We start from the raw sequence: 22,791 nt of genomic DNA, 5'->3' as shown, positions 1-22,791 counted from the left end.
ATTACAGTCTTAATGTGCGAAAGGATATAATGAGTTTCTACAAATTTGCTGCGTTTTTCTTAAAAAGATTATATCGCGATATTTGCTCAAATATCCTTTTTATTGTTATTAGATATTGTTATCAGTGTACATAACGATTAAATTCAATGGTTTCGACCATCCTCTACCTAAAATAACAGTAAGCCGACATTAATCGCATGGAGCCCTCCAAAATTGCATTTTCGATCTTCATTACTTTCGTTATTGATTTGAAGAAATCTGCTGCCGAAGTCCACCGAACACATTCAGAAGCTTATGGCGATGCTGCTCCATCATATGTTGTTGCAGCTCGAATGGGAAGTTCTGTCACGCCTAGTCATGGCGCCTTTTGATTAACATTTATTCAGATCGGTGCAGGCATGGCTTGGTTGACGTCCTAGTCCGTCAAGTTGAAGAAGTCCGATCATTGAGTTGATGATTAGATCGCTTCCTAACCAATATAAGTTCCAAATGTCTTTTTCAAGTGAAAGAACTATTAAAATACATGCAACCGCCTAATAATAATGCGCGAGTCATTTAGCTACTTGACGCATACCTTATATCAAACATTATATCGTACCCATAAAAACTGGAATTTTGGCATGAAACTTACTCATCCTTATCTATAATAATTGCTAGTGATTTAACAAGTAAAAGCGTTTCCGATAAATTCAGTTGATCCATGCTACTTAGATTTTCACTAGAAGCAGAAAATCTCCTAAATATAGCGCCTTTCTCTACAGGTGCCTTTATTTCTTTTATTTGTTTTGAGATTATATGCTATGCAGATTGTTTCTGCATTCTTTTCACCTTTTAACTTTTCAAAAGTCACCGTTCAGTCATCCAATCTTGAATATCTGCACAAGGCTGCATATATTTACACCCATCATCAAGAACGGGTGGTAAATTAATTTCGTTAATATGTTTGCATCGCCCAAAAGGAAATTCCAAAGACCCTCATAAAGTGTATATATATCGGGTGAGCATTAAACTTTTTATCGATTTACACATGTCCGCCTATCCGTCTGGCTGTCTGTGCGTCTATGTTCTCTGTTGTAAATCTGTTGTCTGTTTTCCAGGCTGCAAAAAAGAAGATATCGACTTGTAATTTAGCAGAAATATTGGAAGTTCTTACGTGCAGGTTGGTATTAAAAATGGGCTAAATCGCGCGAAGAAAACACCACAGTACCACGTAAACTGAGAACACCTCTGTTTTTTTCAAAAGAATAAAAAGTTGGGTTTTCGCTCATAAAGGCACAAAAAGTTGAACGTGTATTCCATGATTGATGCTGTAGCTTCTGTCCAAAAATTGGAAAAATCTAGTACGACTTCTTGAAGAATTGTTATAAAGCACAGAATATATATTTAACTATATATAACAAATTCTTGGCCAGTTTCAAATTCGAAATGCACCTAAGAATGTCTGTCCGTTCATCTGTCCATACCGTGCCGAAAGAACGATGTTGTTTTGCAGTGGTCCACCATTGAAACCAATCCGACAATAGGGATATGAGAGCGCAGCGTCATTATAAGCTTCTAAAAGTGTTTGAGAACAAAGTTTGGCACACTTACTTTTTACTTGTTTGTTTATTCATTTCTTGCAAACTATAAGTCCTAAAGGCCTAATTAAGCCAGAAAATACAATTGGTAGTAAATACTGTTAGCTAAGAAGGGCTTGTCCATGGGCCAAAATACGTTAGTTTGCCAAATTACCTCACAGTATCCTAAAAATTGCGATATTTATGTTGAACATACATGTATCTATATATATATACTTGATGTCAGACTAATAGACGGACAGACAAGCAGAGAAGGCCAAATCGATTTAGGAAATCATTTTGTACCGATCGGCATAATAAAAAAAGATAGGTCTATCTTAAAGGTGCCTGGCTGTCGCATGCAGCCGCACAAACTTAGTATAGCATAGTGTTAGGGATAAAAAAAATTATGACGACTTGCTCTCAAAAGATAGGAAGGAAATTGGGAGCTGCCTGTGGGTAAATATTTTAGGTTATCTTGCTACCTTTGCTGCGCTGAGTAGCGAACGGATAACCAATGTGTACATGTACTACATTTAATTATTGTTACATTTTTACATTCAAATATTTATTTTTTTTCCTTTTTTTTTGGGCGATTTGAAGTATTTCAATTAACCCCTTATGAATATATTATGTTTAAGTGGAAGTTAATTAAATTTTAAGCATTGAGTATTATGGGGAATATTGTTTTTCATTGTGTTGTTACACATTTCATTTATTGCGCTTTTAATTGTCAAGTCAATCTTTCAACAATTTTATATAATTCTATTAGACACCGTAAGCTTATTAACTGTATCCTTTCAATTGTAACACTTATGAAAACTACATTAGAAATTTTATAATATGTGTACGCATTCATAAACATCATTGGAGACTTCGAATTGATCTAGCGATGTCGGTTTCTCTGTCCCTATATGTTGACGTTAATCTGCGAGTCCTTTGAACTCTTCTCAAGTAATTTTTTCCCCACAACAACTAATGAACAAAAGAAATTATGAAAAAATAAATAAAAAATCAAGTTAGATTAAGATGTCAGCCCGGGTCACTGGTTACGAATGCCTGACTATTACATCGAACGTTATGTGCAGGAGATCTTATCAGCCTCGCGTATCCTACGTATTTGACAAAATGGGTAAACGACTTCGACATGAACTAAAAAGACAAAAGATTCGCATCTAGCAAAGTAGACGCTACTTAGGGCTATTGATGTCGACCTAAGCTGCAAATAAATCAATTTTTTATAATGAAAAGTTGCGACTGCTTTCAGTGTAAAAAGCATTCGGCCAAACTAAAAGGTAATATTTTCCTGTTTTTCGATTACTTTTTTGTTTTCAACATTAATGGAACATTTTCTCTTTAATGGCCATTATCCTTAATGAAAAAAAAAAAAAAATGAAAAATAAAAATAAATAAAAAAACAAACGTAAAAGTTTAAACACATCAACCAATTAATTATATTTGATTTGCTTTTCCTGCTCAATAGCACTTTTGTCCAGCATGATGCTTTGGAAAATTTTAATAGTTGGCAAAAAAAAAAAAACGGAAGAGAAATACTAAAACTATACAGGATGCCTTTAAAGGAGCCCTTCAGGTTTTTAATATCATTATGTTACACTTGGTCTATGATATTAATGTCTTTCGACGCTTTCAATGAACGAATAATCAGCTGTTCGCGTATTATATAAATATATTTAGAAGACTTTCGCTTATATATATCACAGCACACGAATTCATTCCACAAAACTCGTAAGTAAATAAAGCAAAGAAGCGTAGAAAATAATGCGCCGCAAATATGAATCTCCTTGATGTTGTCGATTTATTGATACTGTCCAATTTTCGTAAAAACTATTCATCTCCACGCCGCATTAGTAGTCAATTGGAAATTATGGAATTAAGATTTTAAAAGAAAAATCACTATGCGATAGCTCAGACAGAAATAACCATTCATGGGAGCGTCACTGCACATTTTCCACGAACAAAATTTGATTTTTACTGGCCTAGGGAAGGCCTAGAACCTTCTATAATAATGGGAAGAAAAAATTCATTACCTCTGAAATTTTGGGGTTGTTCACGCGTATTCGCAAATAACAAGCGTTAGGTAACAAACGGATTCCCGCTAGTAGGGAATAGTAGGGGATAGATAGTAAGTTATATATTATGTATAATATCTTTAACTGATTGAATTCCAACTTCGCTAATCCACGAATAGATGTCTTTGCAAAGCGTTTATGTTCATTTAAAAACATTTCCAAACAAATATATATTTATGCGACTGACAACGATGCTAAGAAATCGAGGGTTGCGGATGAAGTCTCTGGTGTAAGTGTGATAGTATTGATATACATTTTCCTAGGGTGAGCGTAACACGTTAAGTGTAAAATTTCGTATTTCCTTGTTCACCGAGAGGAACCCTTCGGTATATAAAATCTTCGAGGAAAAAGGTATAAGGACGAGTTTCGTGGTCTCGGAATTGCAGGCGAATGGCAAGAAATATTACAAAATTTATTACAATAAAAACATTGTACGAAACGCCAAGCGATATAAATGCCGCAGTTTTTCATTTGTTTAATTAAATTTTTTACATTTTACATACTTTTTTAAAACAACATTCCGAAGATGGGGACAAATTAGGGAATAAGTTATTCAAATCCTATGAAAATTGCTCATGAAGACAAACTTAAAACTGCCACTGTCACTGTTAATCTGCCTCGATTAAAAGCTATTCGAAATCCCTCGACCTCGAACTGGAGCATCACCAGCCAATATATTAAAAAGAAAAGCCAAAATGATTTGTGAACCAAGCCATATCGATTTATTGGGAAAGGAACAAGTTGATCGAGCAAGTCTGCTGCTACTGCACCTCTACTTATTTTTTTTTTTTATTTATTTATTTATTTATTTATTCCACTTATACAAGAAACTCAACTAAAACAAAATGGCAGTCGAGTTCAATTGACTCTTAAGTAAATCTTAAAATTATTTAATAATAAAACTTAGTATAAGTACAATAAAACAAATAAGGAGGAAAAAAAAAGAAAAAAAAAAAAAGAAGCATGTACACAATTAGCATAGAGCCACGCCCACAACCGATACAGGACCAAATTGCAAGTGAACCCCTAAGCCATCGCAAACATGCATAAGCTTGGCAACCGATAATTGTTAACAACAAATTAATTTTCGACTCATAATGACAAAATCTAAGGTTAAATCAGTTTAAGTACGACATAGGTAAATCGCGCTTGTTGAGCAATATTGCTTTAATGGACTTTAAAGAGTCCGTTAATGAGAATAGATGATAGACATCATTTAGGTTCTTGCAAACAACTCTGAGCGACATAATAGAAAAGTGAGACTATCGAAGAGTAAATTATGGAAGGAAATCGACAATGTTATCAACAGCGTCATTCCTCTGCTCGCCCTCAATTTATTCCATCTTCATATTCAACACGTATTGAGAAAATCAAGATGAAAACATTTTCAAGAAATCGCCATGGGCGTGACCATACATTTACAACACACCTATGCAGCTTAAAGAAGTTTTCTTCTCCAAGCTGCAATTGTGGACGTATTCTTACAATAAAGCCGATCCTTTTGACTGCGTCAACTTTTCCTTTATTAGCGAGAATTTCGTTTGGAATAACTGATCCTATGGACATCCTAAAGTCAGCTACAGAGCGAAATATCGACGTAGGTTATTATTGTATAAAACCTACTAGGCTCAATATTTAATTTACTTTTCTTTGATAGGGTTAATAACTTGTGGAGCTAGTGCTCAATGTTTGCTTTCTCGTCTGAAGATTTATAATAGTAATAATAATAATATTCAAAGACTCGGCAATTACGAAATAATCATTACTTTCAAAATAACTTACGTCGTTCTTTAGCCTACACGCATCTAGGTTAAGTATTCCTTTTTTCTTACATTCAAATTTTTATCAGTTACACTGCATCACGTAGAGCCTTTTTAATAAAAAATACTGTAAACGAGAATAGTTTCGGTGTTGCCATTTTTAAAAAATAATTTATTTTTTGCAAATTCTTAAGTATATATATATATATAGTTTAAAAAGTTACCCGAATATCATTATTCTGTTGCTCTCTCTTCCATTGCAATCGATCGGTCACGTTGATGGCTCTCCACAATGGAAAGTTCATCTTATCTTATTTTTAGTTTTCTTATTTTAATTGCCTTCTAGTTGCTTTAAGCCTTCTTCAGCAGCCAAGCCCATTTGATAATCGTTCGATCCTTTCGGTTCCATTTGCAATATTAAACTGCTTTCCTTGAGCAGTTCGATGACTTCTCTTAAACGTTTATTAAAATCTTTACGTGTTATTAGATGCTGGCTGCATAGATGCTGAGAGATCATCATAATGGGAGCATGTAATTCATACATAATTAGTCCTATCAGTGGAATAATGATTAACAATTAATAAAATTTGTAATAAAAATTAATTAAAAATTAAAATAAAAATTCTTCAGTACCTCGTAGTTTGCTTAGACCCGGTTGAAGTATGTCTGCTACTTGTAAAAATTCACGACAATATTTCTCTTTACGCTTTAAATCTTCAAGAGACATATCCGATAATAGGTAACCTTCAATACGTCCATAAATTTGACATAATGTGTATTTCACGTACAGCAACAGATAGTGATTGGAGCCTAACAGGACCGAATAGCTGCGAATTGAAAACTCAACCGGTACAGTTATAGGCTTAGAAAATGCTTTAATTAACGAACCGTTTCATAAAGTTCTCAAGACCCTGCACATCGTGAACATCGATACTATCTAAAATGTTATTTAGTTTTTCTAATAATTGTACCACGTCCTGAGAGTTCATGATAAAATCACATTTATCACACCTATGTTCACAAGAAATAAAAAAAGTAACGGAATATTATTTAAAAAATGAAAAATGAATTTAAATAAAAATAATGCATTAATACCTCCATTCAGCTTCTTGTACCAGAGGATTACTTGACCTTAATAATCCTCTTTGGCAAGAACTGCAGGTCAGAGCACTGCAATCGGTACCCAACTCATAGGGATCAGTGCACCGTTGACAGCAACACCAAAACAATTTACTTTTTTGTATGAAATCGCGACGTTTCAATGTACCCTACAAAAACTCTTCTCTTACTTAAATTAACTTTTCTTTTTTATTTTGAAATTCTCCTTACTGACCTGCAACGTATAAGCATAACTCAAAGTAATCGATTCATTTTTTTTAATACCTCGTGAGGTGCGTAAAATAATCTCGTATGTGTCAGGATTATCTGTATGTGCGGTGTTTGGGCAGCAATCGTGTGCCAATAGAAACGCCCCAGGATATAATGCACGTGCCTTGGCGGAATTTTGACCAATTTCAAAACAATTTACATCCACTATACCGCATACGGTATGAATTTCTTCTGCTGTGAAGTCATTCGATAAATGCCATCTCTCTCTTAATTCTTGAACAATATTCTCTTCATAATGTTGCCATAGATCTGAATTTTGTTTTCGCATTTCCAAGTGGGATTCCATTAATCGAATTCGTTGATATTGATCAGTTTCGTGAATTTTCATTAGCAGAATTCTTACTATAGCAACTAATTCATAAAGATTTTTGATTTTATCGGCAGGAGTAATTGTATGCAAACGTTGACCGGTATTCTCACGTTTCAAAAGTTCACACTCACAAGCACTATGACCGTAAGGTTGATGGACGCCTGGACATTCTTTACCACACAATGGCCATTTACAGTTAGGACATCTATACTGTAAAGTTGTAAGTGTAACCGGTTTATAGCAACCTAAACAAACCGGTTCTCCTGAAGCACACGGCCCCACGACTAAAGGTTTTTCGGTAATTAATAATTCTCCCGCTGGTAGATTACGTTTCGCCAATAAATAACGACCATATCGATCGGAATAAGTGATTCGGTATTTATCGGATTGCGGTAATAAAATTTCTTCATTCTTTTCCGTGTCGTTGGCCAAAGAGAGTTGCCGCAAACCAGTATTTAAATGATGTGTTCGTTGCGACGATTTCTTCTTAGTTGTCTAAAAATAATTTTCAACGTTTTCATAATTTAAAAATCTTCCCAAGCGCAGCTGTAATAAAACTATTGCTTCTTTGTAAAAATTCGAAAATACTTTTGCGTCCAAAAAGTAAAACCAATTTAAATTTTTCTTCTCAAAATCTATTTATTATCTTCTTCATCGCATATCAAAGTAATCCTGAAACCCCAATAATATTCCTTGTTAACTGTCTAGATCGGCCGAAGGTGTTCACAGTATACAACACCACGACAATCGAAAAAAACTGTTAACATCATGTCGATTTTTGAGCGCCGTTAGCGCAGTTTTTTCAGTCTTCGCCCATCTTTTGCTTAGCTGAAAAACTAACGACTTTAATGAGGTGAAATTTGTCATAGATGTCTGTCACAGTGTTATCAACTTGAAAAAAAAATGTTTCTGAACACTGCCTGATCTATTGATCTCAGTATTTAGTCGGTCGCAGTTGTTCTTTCTGTTTCCCATATGTCAACCATGCGAATTGTCGCGGAGTACATAGAGAGGGAGATAGAGAAAACAAAAAAAAGAAAAAGAAAGAAAGAAAGAGAGAGAGAGAGAGAGAGAGAGGGAGGGAGTTATCCGACACATAAAAGAATTTTCGAAACCAACAATGCGTAACAAGATCGTAAAAACGAATATATACGTGATGAAATCAGTGAATTTTTATATCAGATGTTGTTCGAAAAATTTCTCTCTTGATATTGTGTCCATCAATTAGGTCCTGGTAGCCGTCAACTGTAAGCGATGTTCAGGACCAAAGGATATTGAATATAAAGCCAAAATTTATTACGCAATTATTCGCTCAATTACATGTTGGAAATTGTGCATAGGCTCGATACGTTATTAACTTATTTGACGGTTACCTTATTATGTGTAGCCAAAGTATTTAAAAACAATTTTTCTTGTTACTTTTTAATGGTTCGGAAACAATTAAAAATCACTTAATTTCCGAAACCTTCAACAAGCAGACATTTATACGTATATATATATATATACATATGTACAAAACTGTACTGTATACATGTATCTGAAAATATTTCAAAAAGCCTAAAAGTTGCTCGTTCACTTTACCAAATTCAATGGAATCAACAAGTGGTTGGTTTGGCACTACCTCGAGCCACTGGAAGGCAGCGTTTTGCGCGATGCGCATAAACATACGTGCCGACACACACTCACACAGAAATACACATAACTATACATTAACTATATTTAATTTACTTGCATGTGTTCGTGTGTGTGTGTGTGTGTGTGTGTGTATGCATGTGTCTGTGCGTAATCTTTTCAACTAATTATTTGCCATATCTATCACGAGGTTGCATGTCTGGCAACGATTTATAAAGATGTTTCTGTTATTGTTTGACACGCTAAGCTTATCATTGACGAATTTCTTTTGTTCCTCTGTCTGTTAAGGCTTTTCGGAAGCCTCACAAAAAAAAAAAAAAAAAAGAAATAATAATAACTGATTATTTTGTAAAGAAAGCTCTTGCGCAGATTTTTACTATCATTACGATGCACTTGGCAGCCCTTTCCACTTATGATCATAAGCAAGGAAGAGTGTGAGAGTATGGGAGAGCGAGTGAACGAGAGAGAAAAAGAGCGAAATCTCTCGGAAAAAATTTAAAAATAATTTCAATAATACTCATACATACAAATTATATAAAAGATCAAGCAAGTAAATTGATGCTTGTGGCAATACATATCCAACTATGAAACGTTTTTCACTTCTCGATTGGGGATGTTATTAACAACATTCTGTATAAAACATTTTATCAATTCTAGTGATATTTGAGAAAACGTATGTGTACAGTAGATACCGGATGGAAAGGAAGTAATGACCTTGAAATGTACCACTCAAGTATGCGCTAAGGTATATACTCACATTTCCGTCTGTCTGCGCCAGCAACATCTAAAGATCTAAGAGAAAGTGCATTGCGTGAAAAGTTTGAGATCAAGATGTGTCCCAAACCTCACTCTTTGAAGACTCGTCATTGTACGAATTCAGAAAAAAAATTAAAGCTTCGATCTTCGATTCTACGTTTAAATTAACCTCGCTAGGTTCCTAAGCAGATTCTTGCTAAGGTTTTGAAGAATTTTTAAGCATACCCGACCGAACAACTTGCAGCGTGCATAGTATTCAAGTGCTTAACATTCAAGTAATATTACTATTAAAACTCGAGAGCAGACGGCGTGCGTTGTAAATTTTCGCAATCCAAAGTTGTTTTGTTCTCTTTTTTTTTGTAAATTTGTGGCATTCTTATTATAAACTTAGCCGGGTCTGTATAAAATCAACTGGATTTGGTGGGCGTAGTTGGATGTTAAAAATGAGCGAAATCTTGTCAACAACCAGCTCCTTCTATAAATGAATATCGCACAACATTTTCAATTCCTTTTTATTTACTTTAGACATCTCGTTCTGCTCTGCTCTGACTTGTAGAGCATCTTTAGTATGTGTGTTTTTATTGAGAAATTGCTAAATTTTCTATACATATTTTCATTTATATGATGTTAACATCAATTTTTTACATCAAAACCAATGAATACCTCTGTATCAATAAAGCGAACAACATTGAAAGAATTGAAGAAAAAAAGAAGAAAAAAAAAAGAAACCAAAAACAAAAACCGATATATGTTATTTTAAGCAAAAAAATTCTTTTCAATACTTTCAACAAGATTCGTCTCATAGAATATTTTTAGTTGAAACAATGCTTACATTTCTCTTATTGCCGGGCATTTTTCTATCAGCACTAGAAACTTATAAATATTCGTAATATTTTTCTTTGTTTGAATTCACATTGGCACGAACGTTTTGTTAGATACTAACACGCAAAGTGAAAAGTTATTTATGAAATGTAATTTTTTGATGAAATTTGTATTTTAAGCAATTCTCTCAGCTAATTCATTATTGACGGTTTTTCCCTCATTTAATATTTTTTTGCCAGGGTTGCCAAATCCAACTGAAAATGATAATGTTTAGCTACTTTTTTGCTCGTCTACAATTATAGATTTTTTTTTTTTTTCATATATACGCGCAGCAATTATGAAAAAAAGTTGAAAAAAAATTCTGGAATTATTTTTTTAAAACGAAAACCGATGACAATGAAACGTGGTAAAGCAGGTGTGGCTGACAAAAAGCTTAATGAGAAAAAGAATTGAATTAAAGCAAGTACGAAAATTTAATTCGGTCGTGACCGAATCTTTTACACCCATCGCTCTTATCCTAAAAAAGACAAAAAAAAGTTAAAGAACTCAATTTTCATGATCTATAATATAGAGTGGGCGTGACTGATTTTTTATATTTTCAAAATAGGAGCTTTTGTCGCATAGGCGTCTAGGCGTTGTAGGCTTGTTCTTGCGAAAGTTGAAGCCACTTCTAAATTTTTTTGCGAATTTGTTGGCGATACCTTTATTTTCACTAACGGAAGAATGTTTACCACAAATTAAGCGCTTTCCAAATTTAAAATTTGCCAAGAATTTATATAGTCTATGGGGTTTTTCAAGCTTGTTTCTGCGTCCTTCTTCAAAGGCATTGAAAAAACAATTAAATTTTCATACACTATAACATTGGATAGGCATGCTCAATTTTTTCAATTTTTGGTCACGATCTACAGCATCGTCCGTAGAGTATATGTCCGAGTTTTTGTATATACATATATATATATTTTTTGTGCTATAGATTATAAGTAATAAATAAAAACCATTTTTTGTTCCTTCTGAAAAACTCGTACTGCACTGGCGTGTCCTTCGACCGATTTGGCCCATTTTCAATACCAACCTGCCCTCACGAACTTTTAATATTTCTGTCAAATTTGAAGTCGACGGGTTCATTTTTTCTGGCCAGGAAAATCTTTGCTACACGTTTGTGATGCGCGGACGTACGGGCGGACATGCTTAAACCGATTCAGAATTTGATACTCATCTGATATACACATTTTGAAAGTCCTTTGACATTTCCTTCCGTGATGGGTATAAAAATTACATCCGTATGCCGCAGCAAGGCTTTCCTTTCATAGGAACGAATATATATAAGGGGGTGTGGAAAACTAATCAATTCGGTCTAAATTTTTCACTTCAGTTTTGTATATCGAAGTATGAGTACTCAGAGATTTTGTCGATGTTACATGGAGGGAGGTTGGAAAGTGATTTGGTCCAATTCATTTTCATTGGGGTATGTCGACGCCTTGCGGTATGGAGATGGCAAAATATCTCTTAGTTTAAAGACAATAGTTTATGGATAGAGATCGGATTGTTTGACAGACAGACGGACAGATAAGGTTAAATAGATTCAGAATCATATTATAAATCCCTTTACTTAATAAAAGATAAATCTATGTTCAGTCTTTGTGGCTTTTATACATACATCCGGTTAAATTTAGTATATCTTGTTAGACAGTGCGCTGTAGGATGAAAAAGTTTCAATTTTTAATGATGCTGAACAAAAGTTAGTAAAAAAATTTTATTTTTCCATGTTATATAACAATTGTGTTCAATAAAAACATTTTTACCAAAAAGTATTCCGTTCAAAAAGGATCTAGCGAGAAATCGGTAGTAAATTGATCGCCGATATAAAATCTCTTTTAAAGAGTAAGTTTTCATCGACAACGCGGGCTAAGTTTTGGTGTTTTATAACAAAAATAGTTCAAGTGTAATAAATTCATTTACTAAAAAATTTAATTTATCCAAGTTGGATCAAGTTGGCATAAGTTTTCCTCCTCACTGCTTCCATATACCTGTCCCCATAAAAACTAAGCAGATACATGCTAATAAGGTATGATTTCTAGTTTTTTATGAAAAGAAAAAAAAGCGAAGGAGTTCATTAGGCATAATGCTGTAGCGTAATTAATGATCAGCCATGTCCGGCTAAAATGTTTTAACTTGCTTCTTTTTACAGTTTTGATAGGTGTTGTTGGTTGTGGAAAAATTATGATAAAAGTAAACAAACGAGTATGTATACACCCTTTGCTTTGTAATCGCGACAAGGACAACCATGTAGCGAAAGAATGATAAGCGGACGGCAGGCTTCACAGGATTCCTCTGCGCGTGATAACAAAGGTTATGTCAAAATTGGTTTTCCAAATTTCGTTGTGACTATCTTGCGCTTCAAGCTCGCCCTCCTTTCAATTGAAGTTTTTATTAATTTAAGCCGATATTTGTTGCAATTACATAGGCAATGACATAATCAGTCAATTGTTACCGAAAATTTGACAAATGCTCACTAAATACCTTGTTCCTGAAATTCACACAAATTTTCCAATAGGTATGTATATGAGTGTTGCATATATATGTGGCTAGCTTGACGAACTACTCTCACGAACAGTTTATGTATTACGGAGTGACATAATAGTAGCAGTTTCAAACAAGAAAATAGATTATAGTAGGCTAGAGTCCACCGTTAAATACTAGATAGAGCTTCGCTTAATGCAGTTATTCATATAATGGCTTGTCAATGTATTGCATTATATCGGAAGAATAGTGCGTTATACGGAAAGAACCATTTAAATAACGTTCATCCGTGGGCGAAAAAATGTTGCCATACAAAATCTTGCGAGCTGTGGGCGAGGCACATACGGGACAAACGGACAGACAAGCTTAAATCGATTCAGAAAGTGATTCTAATTCAATCGGTTTAAGAAAATGAGGCTCTATGTTAACTCTGTCTGGGTATTTAATAATTTTTTTCAGATGGAAGAAAGACTAGTAAAATAATAATGACCGCGAAGGCTGTTAAGCATAGATTTAGTTATCTGAAAAAAAAAAGAAAAAATATTGTTTTTAAAAATATCAAAAAATGGCAGCACCGGATCCATTCTCGCGAAGTATTTGTAATTTAACTCTACAGCCCCTGCATTTGTTTTTTGCGCAAAATTCATTTTAAAAAGAGAAAACGCCTTTACTGTACGTATTCATACTCTGAACGATACGTAAGGGATTTTAGAAATATTGTCTGAAAACGTTTCTCAGCGCACCGTATAAGTTAGGAATCAATAGCTTAAGACATTAGGCTATAGCTTTCGAGTAAAGTTTAATTTGGCGCAAGGACTGTTTGGAAGGAAGCCCGAAATTTCAAATGAAAATTTGTTTCAGATAACCAAACTTTTTTTTTTTTTTACACACTTCATTGAACGTTTAAGTCAAAAAAAAAATTTTTTTTCTTTAGTCATCTCGTTGATATAGTGTAGTCTCCTGAAATCCTTTTATATTAAAGAAATTAATTTAATTATATTCATTTGTTTTTTTTTTTTTTTTTTTTTTTTGTTTTTCTAAATATTTGCAAGCATCATATGCTTTATACGTATATACAAAAATCCATTTATGCAACAATTATTTTCAGAGTATAATAAATAAAGCGTTGTTGTTGTTGTTGCTGGTCTGTGTTTATTTTCTGTTACCGCTCTTGTCAGGTTTGCTCAGCTTTTAATTAATATACTTTACACCTGTTTCAAAGTTAAACAAGTTGTAATTATATACATGCATGCATACAAGCATGCATACATACACGCATACACACGTACATAAGCATAGTATGTGCACAATATAAATTCACATCGGGAAACAATAACGCTTAGCAGCATTATAGTCCACAACATTTTTATCGAGCACGTTGCAATTTATTGGTTTGATCGCAAACGCACACCTGAGCCATTTCAGGGAAAATCTTTTCTTCTTGATTGCAAATGAAGCGAATTTTGAAAGAAATAAAAAAAAAAAAAAAAAAAACACGCCCATAAATTATTAAATACATATTGTCATTTATTTATTTATTTATTTATTTATTTTTTTTTTTTTGTAAATTGTTTTTTAATTTAAATTATTATTATTAAATGTTATTTTATATAAAAACTTAATTTTATTTAAATGGTAATTATTAGAAGTTAAATTACGTAAAATTAATTTTTTTGTTTTTATATCGTTATTATGTAAAATAATTTAGCAATGTGCACTTGACTGTCGTACAATCGGGCAGTGATGTAAATAAGTAACAGGATAGTTTATAATCATAAATAAATTCACAAGTGGGGAAACTGAAAATATACAAAAAAAAAAAAACAAAATATGTATTAAAAGAAAAAAAACTTGCAAACTTTAGAAAAAAACCAAATTAAAAACTAAAAAAAATATAATAAAAAAAAAAAAAAAAAAAAAAATATTTGTGAAATATTTCGCTAAATGTGATCGCGGCAGTGCGTCGTAGCTTTTCTAACATCACATATTCGATGACATTATCCAATATTCGTGCAAGCAATGTATTGTTCGATCAAAATTTTTCCCGTCTTCTAAGTTAAAGTTTTTTGCTTATAAGGAGCGATCTGCTTGCAAGCAAGTTACGTCCATTTCGATCAACATCTCCTGCGAATTGTAAGTGAAAATAATTTCATCATTTTGAATACGATTATCCGAAATTCATTTCAATTTCTGACGCCTTTGAACAGCAGATAATAGACAAACACTCAAACCGATGATGAATCGAAGAACGTAAAGACCGCCAAAAGTTCGAAAAACAATCGACTCATGACTAGGTATATTCTGTGATATATCTGTGATATTACAACTAAGTTATTATGGCATATTTGCCTGTTGCCCGGAGGCGCGAACAGACAAGCCTGTCTTTGTTTCCATTTCTGTGCAGATACTGTAAGATCAGCTTTAGTGTATGCCGGGAAAAGTACAAATTCGTTTGAAACGTTTTTGAATATCTCTGGAAACAACTTATTGGTTAGTGGTGAGAATATGTTCGCTTGTTGTAGCTAATAAATTCAATACTCGATTAAAATCTTCATTTGATCGGCATAAATGGTCACGGACCACAACGAATGGAAAGCGTTTTGTGGAAGTTTGAGATTTTCGCAAATGAATTTTACAAAAAATTTCCGCTACAGTCTGCCGCTTCTACGCTTTCACATTCAAAAACAAGTAGGAACATTAGAGTGGGGCAATCCTGACGATTACATAATCTACCTCATTTCGCTTAGTACAGTTATTCACTCGTTTAATACACGAAGAAGTTCACATTATTTTCATACAAAGCTACAATTGTTATGAAAGCCCACAGGTTGGAAGGTTGCTAGACTTTATCTCCATCCATATAAGAGATTGTTTTTCGTGATAACACCCCTATATGTTAGGGCCCAAAAAAATAAACCTATATGATCCAAATTCCCCACTCGATTTATAGAGATTGATAATGGGCGATAAGAGGTGGTCCCCGTGTGACAATGATGTGCGGAAAAAAATTGCGATCCAAGGTGAAGAAAATATTTAGAGAATCGGGCATCCCGAGCGGCTCTGAGTTTGTTATCTACTGCCAAGAACTGATTTGATTAATAAAATGGAAATTTGGGCAAATATTTCTCGCTAATGAGCTTAAAAGCCATTCTTTAAGATAATATGTAATACAAACAATACGAAAGCGAGCCTAAAATGAAACAAGTAAAAACACCATTAAATACGCTACACCACCCCATAGTTATTCCTATAAGAGCTCTTCAAAATGCGACGCTATCTATGGGAAGTGGTTGAAAAAGAGGTCCGTTCCGTATCGGCTTCAGTCCTTAGGCTAAAATGCGTCACTGTAGCAAACTTTAGCACAAAATTGTGCTTCGCAAGTTTAAGCAAGATAGACAAATGGACGTACGGAAAGACAAACAGTCAAGCTTACATCAATGTAGAAAGGTGACTCTCAATGGATTGGTATAGTTAAAAGTTGAGTTTTTCTCAACTGCTTTTGGGCATTGTATACATCCGCACAAACTTAGCAGACGCTCACAAGTCACAAGGAAGTTATAATGAAAAGTCTATAGCAAATGTCGATCCATAATTTGCTATATATGTGTATTTTCTAAAGCTAAGTAAAATCGGACAAGTAAAAAATCCCCATCGCTTTATTGCGATGAGTGAAAAGAGTAAATTGTGTTTGCTATGCTAAAAAGTTGGGAAATCGGAAGCACATTGAAATTCCATTTGAAATCGAAATGTTAATAGGAATTTCATTTTTAATTAAAATGGGTCTTACAAGTTGAAAATATCATATTAATTAGAAGTGAAATTTCAATTGGAATGAACTCCAGATGTATGTCCGATGAAGTAGTCGCTATATTTACAATTACAGACCAATAATATCTAAAGTATGGTCTCCCGCATGGGAAATTGAATCAAGATATGTCGACTTGATTGTTCTGCTTCTTAATTACTTCGCTCTGCGGTATCCTAATTAAATGTTAAACAAAGCTGTGCTAAGTTAGTTAGCTAATACTTTGCAGTTGCGACAATCCTGTTAATGACAATAGATTTTAAAATAGACGTAACTCGCCAACAATACGCTGTAACTGGGTAGGTTCGAATCATTAACCGAACTTCATCTAAAACTTAGCAGAAAGATTTATCGTTGGAAGGTTTATCGTAATCTCTCACGTTCACAAACTGAGCAGATTCTTTAAATATTCCCCATATATTACTTTGAGACGAGCAGTATCTAAGATTCGTTCTCATAGCTTATGATAATTTTCTTATTTATTCTAATATTTTATTAGATTTCACTTAGAGAATTTTCTCATTTTCTCATTTTCTCGTTTTTCTTGTTTTGTTTTTTTTTATTACCTTATCGTAAAGAACCAAGTACATTTAAAATGACAGAGTATGCCGTAAGGTTTTTTGAGCTGTTCCTTCTTATTGACTAAAGTATTTTGTAGATTGTATCCGTCATACCGACGCCAGCAATGATTAATGTCTCCTGCAATTAAATAAAAACATACATATATACAAAGCGTACACGGCCACGCACTCATGAATTGAAATGTTTTGTTAGTACGAGGGCAGCCCTACAAGTTCTCGATCAAATTTAATTTTTATCGAACATCGACGCCCGCATAAAGCTTAATTCGCTCTATTTTTCAATTATAGATACTCCTACCAAAGTTGCGATCATGAAAAAAATTTGCCATCATTACGTGATGTAATACCTCCTTTGGAATGGTCTGTTTGAAATCAAAGCACTATCAAAGCTCGCCGACCTTAGGAGCAGTCGAGAAACTGCTTTATATTGCATAATGATTGAAAATATGTAGATAGGAGCTGATGTCTGCTCACAGTAGAACCGAATGCTCAAACGTTTCAATCGTATATAAGACGACAGTTCTATATACTGATAGGGTTATAACAGTTGTTTTTGAGGATATGCGATAACTATTTTTCATTGAATATCTTTAGAAGCACAAAATCGATCAATTGTACCGTACTATGTCAGCTTATTGTGGCGTTTAAGTTATCAAGTCACGAAGAAATGGCATTTGGCGAAAAATGAGGAACATATACATATGCCAGTTGTTTTGCCATCTAATCCCAAAGAGTTAAGCTTCAAATTGTTTTCTAACGCACTTTATTAGAACTAACGCACTTCTCTAGAAATAGGTTATCCGGTCTACTGTCTTTTTCCAAGGTTGAATAAACTGTGTGATTTTTTTGCAATGATCGCATGAAGCTTGCGGCTGATGGCTACTTTGAAGTACTTGACAGTTTACACGATAAACGATATACCGGAGCTATTGACAATCGCTAAGAAAAGTGCATTCGGCTAAGCGGGAGCTATGTTAAAATAATTCAATTTTTTTTTTTTTTTTTTTTTTTTTTTTTTTTTTTGTCAGATCGATTACTTGTGATACTAACCTCGTGCATACAATCCTCTTTAACTTTATAGCTTTCATTATCTATTATGAAAATTTTAAACATTTAAAATTAATTGCACTTAATGTAAAAAGGATTTTGTCATAATGGATTTATGTTTTTATTGAGCGTTAACTAACTAAGGTGTGTTTAACAATATTCATATAGTGGCGACGAAGCCGACTTACTTCTTATGTGACCACCGCGTTCATGATGATGACGATCACGACCTTCCAAAGGGCTACCATGACCGTTTGTGGCTGCCACACCAAAACCGCCGACACTTTCGCTACCACCACCACCACCACCACCAACCGAGTCGCTGTTGCGATCTTTATCGCCGTACAACAGGAAATACCAAATAATTAAAAAACTCACTATGAACATATACGTTAACAATTTCGCCATGTCCAACTTAAGGCATATACGCAGACATTAATATATTTCCAATAATTTGTGTGAAATAATAAAAAAAAAAAAATGTTTCTTTTTGTTGTTTTTTTTTTTTTTTTTTTTTGAATCTTCTTTTTTTTGTGTCTTGCACTTTTTTTTTTTTATGAAAATTTCTTAAAAATGATGTAAATGTTCTTGAATAACATCGATTTAACTTGAAAACACGAACAAAATGGTTTCTGAACGCTTGAGTGTTGTCCCTGTACTAAATTCATAATTTAAAAAAAAATTTAGCGTAAGCGCTACTAAAAACAGTAATGTGTGATACAGTTACTACTGACTATCAACGAACGTTTGGTTCGCTGGTGGTCTTATGTTATTGTTATGATTTTCTCATATATGACATTATTTTTTTTGATAAGGTATTTGTTGATTTTTTTTTGTATGTTTGTGTGTGTGTGTGTGTGTGTATGTGTGTGTGTGTGCGTGTGTGTATGCATGTTCATCGGGAAAATAAATGTGCTTTTTAAACTTGATTTTATATGATTTGTTTACGCATAACATCTTCCTTTTTGTGTGAGATACAATACAATAAATGAATTTTTTAGGCGAATGTCAGTCATTTGTTTAATTTAAACAAAGAAGAAATAAAAACAAATGAAAAGCAAACAAAACAAAAATAAATGCAAATAATGTAATTCATTTTAAGGGTCAGCTTTCGTGGTTGTTGACATTTAATGGAAAAAATGGGGTTGAAAAAAAAATTTAATAAAAATATGTATTAAATATAAAAATTAAACTAAATTAATTTAAATTAAAAAGCATTTATGTAAATCTCTTTCTTTTTCCTTTTTTATCTCTTGTTAAGCAGTCTAGAGATGGAAAATCGGATTCGCTAATAGTGAATAATATTGACTGTACGCAATAATTCGTAGCGTCCGGCACATTTGATTCGTTAATTTCAAGGTTATATTCGATGTCGATAGCAGTTTGAAATCAATGAAAATCTCACTTTTCCGCCAAGTACGAAATTTCAATATTGATGTTACGTCCGAAATTCTTCATCGGAGACAATTCGTTTCAATCATAATTTTTCGGACATTGAAAGCAGCTCACCTACTACAGTAAATAATACCTTGCATAAATTGATAGGCGTTTTATGCCCGACCTTTGCATTGTATGTATGTGTTTCACTAGCGTAAGATTCTTCTTCCACTTAGCCTTGTCGGCAGATGTTACATTCGTCTGTCCATACGCTACTCCAATATTCAGTTTCACATTTGGAAGACGTCGAAAGAGAAAATTGACAGCCGTTGACGGCCACGTCCACGAAAAACAAACTATCGGGCTATGATAGATAGTGATCATCTGATATTTGCCACACTAAGCTAGTGCGAAAAACAGTGTTTATCGGCTGGCAGTCAACCCGCTCGTAGCTAACACGTTTTGGGTTTCTCTCAACACGGTGCCAACTGTTACTCAAAAGTGTGGCCACTCTTTGGACAAGAGCACGTAAATAATAAACTGAAATGGAATCGTGAACCCATTCACTTACATTCGTAATATTCTCGTTTCTCCTTGTACTTCGGTAGGGAACATTTTCAAGTGTTTTTGAAGCAATTGCTCTTCGATAATCAAATAATATACTAAGTCCTGTCTGAAGGCACGTCTCGAATGCCTGCAGCGAACAATGGACGTCACATACGCACTGCTGTACTTATTTATAGCTATCTATATTGAGCAAGTGTTCTATTTGTCCATTGTCCACTCGTATTGAAAGTGCCTACGTACGTATCGCATAACGTCGGCCACCGACTTCTTGCTCTTTAATCGCACTATCTACCTTTGTAGCAAGCTACCTGGAGTTATCTTTCTCGTCGTCTCAATGGTTTTCTCTTTCAAATTTAGTATACATAAATATACTTCTGTCCTCTTCTATAATTCTCTTTGACAATCGTATACCCTGAGTGGTTAATTAAATAAATAAAACTCTATATGTATATATATATATATATATATATATAGAAAATTTCAAGAAGATTAGGCATGAGAATAATGCACAAAAAATGTTACTACGTTACCTTTACCCACAGATACAACAATCCAGATACGTATTAGAAATTCGATACTCATTATACGATATTGGGATTTTCACGACAATGATTAAGTGAACAAAAAGCATTTTATTAACGTATTATTGTCATTTATGCAATTTATTAACCAATGAGACAAATATTTTCAGCTGTGATCGAATCTTCTTTACCTATCAAATTTACTTCAAAAAAAAAAAAAAAAAAATTTCAAAAGTAGAAACTTTCGAATATTGGGTGGGCGTGGCTGATTTATTTTTTTATATTTGTGCACGACGTGTAGAATCGCCCATAGAATATATGAATTTTTGCTGTTAAAACTCCATTTTGTGCATTATTAAAACGGAAAAGGTTCTCAGTTTGCCTAGTATTATAGGCCGACTTGGTCCATTTTCAATAGCAACTCGCATGCGAAAAGCTTTAATACTTTTGGCAAACTTTAACGTGATATCTTGGTATTTGAGATCAGAGGTATGCTTATCATAACCAATGCAAAGCCAAACGGATAGACGGACGGGCATCAATCTCATTTTCAAGGTTAATTTTGATAAAGTAGATCTTGTGCAAACGTTTCGATAAAACGAATCCATTCCATCCTTGGGGAAAAAGATAATTAGTCCCGGCCATTGATATATATATATATATATATATATACGTATATATATCTTTTAAAAGATCCAAAACTAAAGTGAGCAAGAATTAATTATTAAAAATTATTAAAAATTGATAAAAAGAATTAAAAATATTTGAAATACTTTCGATCTTAAGTTTAAGAGAACATTTAATATATATATATATATACATATATATAGATACCATTGCATGAAACACTTACTAAAAATGTTGCTTCTAAACGATTTTTGCTATATTTCTTTCGATGCAATTTCGATGGATTTTAATTACATTTGAAATTTTAATTTAATAAAATACCGTTTTCCCTTACTTTGTCTTTTATGTAAATTTTGCGAAAAGCAAGCAAGCAAAACAATATTAAAAAAATGGAAAAAAAAAAAAAAAAATCTCTTGTATTTTATTATGAAATAAGAGAAACACTTTTACTTTCCCATAACACACCGAATGGTGCAAGAACGTACACGGAGATCCCTCAATTTTTTCATTAATAAATATATCGCAAAAAACAAGCGATTGTACGTGCTTTCAGGCCTTCCATGCACGTACGTACGTACGTACGTACGTAAACTGTGCATAGGGTTTAATATATAAATGTCAAATTATAAAAAGGAAAATCTGTAAACGTTCGTAATCCCATTGCAACTATTGTTCCTCCATAGCGCAAAGTGTTGAGTATTAAAATTTGCATATTTGTTAAAATTGAAAACAATATCATCTCGTCTCAATTCAATAATAGTAAAATGTATACATATATATTTATATATATATATATATATGCGTGTGTGTATATATGTGTGTGTGTGTGATAGCGTATATAGAAAAAGCAAAATTGTGCTAAACTTTAGTCTATATCATCAACGTCATTATTATCATGATTCTCATCGTTAACGGCAGCATCGGTTTGTGGCCCCCCCCCCCCCCCCCTTTTTTTTTGTGTTATGTTTTTTTTTTTTTTTTTTTTTTTTTTAATTTTTTGTGGCTTTAAATGAAGTGACATTGATCATTGAAGGCCACTTGACTTTCAATTGTTTTGCAAGCTATTTTAGTTACTTGTTTTTATTTTTGCTTTTTCCTGTTTGTTCTCTCTCCAAATTGAGGTCGTTAGCTTGGCTTCTAAATAAAAAAAAAAAATCTTGTTTTCTTTTTTTCTTTCTTTTACTTACACATTCTTTTTTTTGTTTGTATTCTTTTGTTTTTTGCCCGTTGCTTTTTATTGCTTTTATAAAAATAATGTTTAATATTTACATAAAACTTTCATTCCATTAAAAAAAGCAAATCCTTTTTTAATGACCAAAAAATGTGAACGTCTCATTGCAATGTATGGCGTAGCAATCCGGAAATGATGTGAAGTGTCGTGACATTCTTAAATCGAATATAAATTCACAATAAGGGAAACTAAAAAAAAAA

General features: G+C 33.3%; 3 protein-coding genes across 3 annotated transcripts in view; all 3 read right to left on the bottom strand.

The window, feature by feature from the left end:
- Window positions 1-5,737: 5,737 nt before the first annotated feature.
- On the bottom strand, window positions 5,738-10,453 carry LOC119634138 (SET domain-containing protein SmydA-8). The gene is made up of 6 exons (XM_038028137.1): window positions 10,326-10,453; window positions 6,740-7,600; window positions 6,502-6,674; window positions 6,295-6,417; window positions 6,040-6,233; window positions 5,738-5,958 (listed from the first exon to the last, which is right to left on the bottom strand). Exons 1-6 carry the CDS (start codon window positions 10,344-10,346, stop codon window positions 5,738-5,740), a joined length of 1,593 nt encoding a protein of 530 aa, XP_037884065.1. The 5' UTR covers window positions 10,347-10,453.
- A 4,035-nt stretch (window positions 10,454-14,488) lies between these two features.
- LOC119641994 lies at window positions 14,489-18,776 on the bottom strand. The gene is made up of 3 exons (XM_038040947.1): window positions 18,457-18,776; window positions 17,207-17,339; window positions 14,489-14,634 (listed from the first exon to the last, which is right to left on the bottom strand). The coding sequence occupies exons 1-3, from the start codon at window positions 18,674-18,676 to the stop codon at window positions 14,526-14,528; spliced, it is 462 nt and encodes a 153-aa protein (XP_037896875.1). The 5' UTR covers window positions 18,677-18,776; the 3' UTR covers window positions 14,489-14,525.
- A 3,830-nt stretch (window positions 18,777-22,606) lies between these two features.
- LOC119643557 overlaps window positions 22,607-22,791 on the bottom strand; it is a 2,911-nt gene continuing 2,726 nt past the window's right edge. Inside the window, exon 4 of the mRNA XM_038042946.1 lies at window positions 22,607-22,779. Coding sequence (XP_037898874.1) covers window positions 22,668-22,779 — 112 coding nt within the window. The 3' untranslated portion in view covers window positions 22,607-22,667. The remainder of the gene's footprint in view (window positions 22,780-22,791) is intronic.

This window comes from Glossina fuscipes, unplaced genomic scaffold (genome assembly GCF_014805625.2).
Source record: "Glossina fuscipes isolate IAEA_lab_2018 unplaced genomic scaffold, Yale_Gfus_2 0, whole genome shotgun sequence".
NCBI classification, from domain to species: Eukaryota; Metazoa; Arthropoda; class Insecta; order Diptera; family Glossinidae; genus Glossina; species Glossina fuscipes.
The sequence above is the reverse complement of the archived record's forward strand: the minus strand, read 5'-3'. Positions and strand labels throughout refer to the sequence as shown.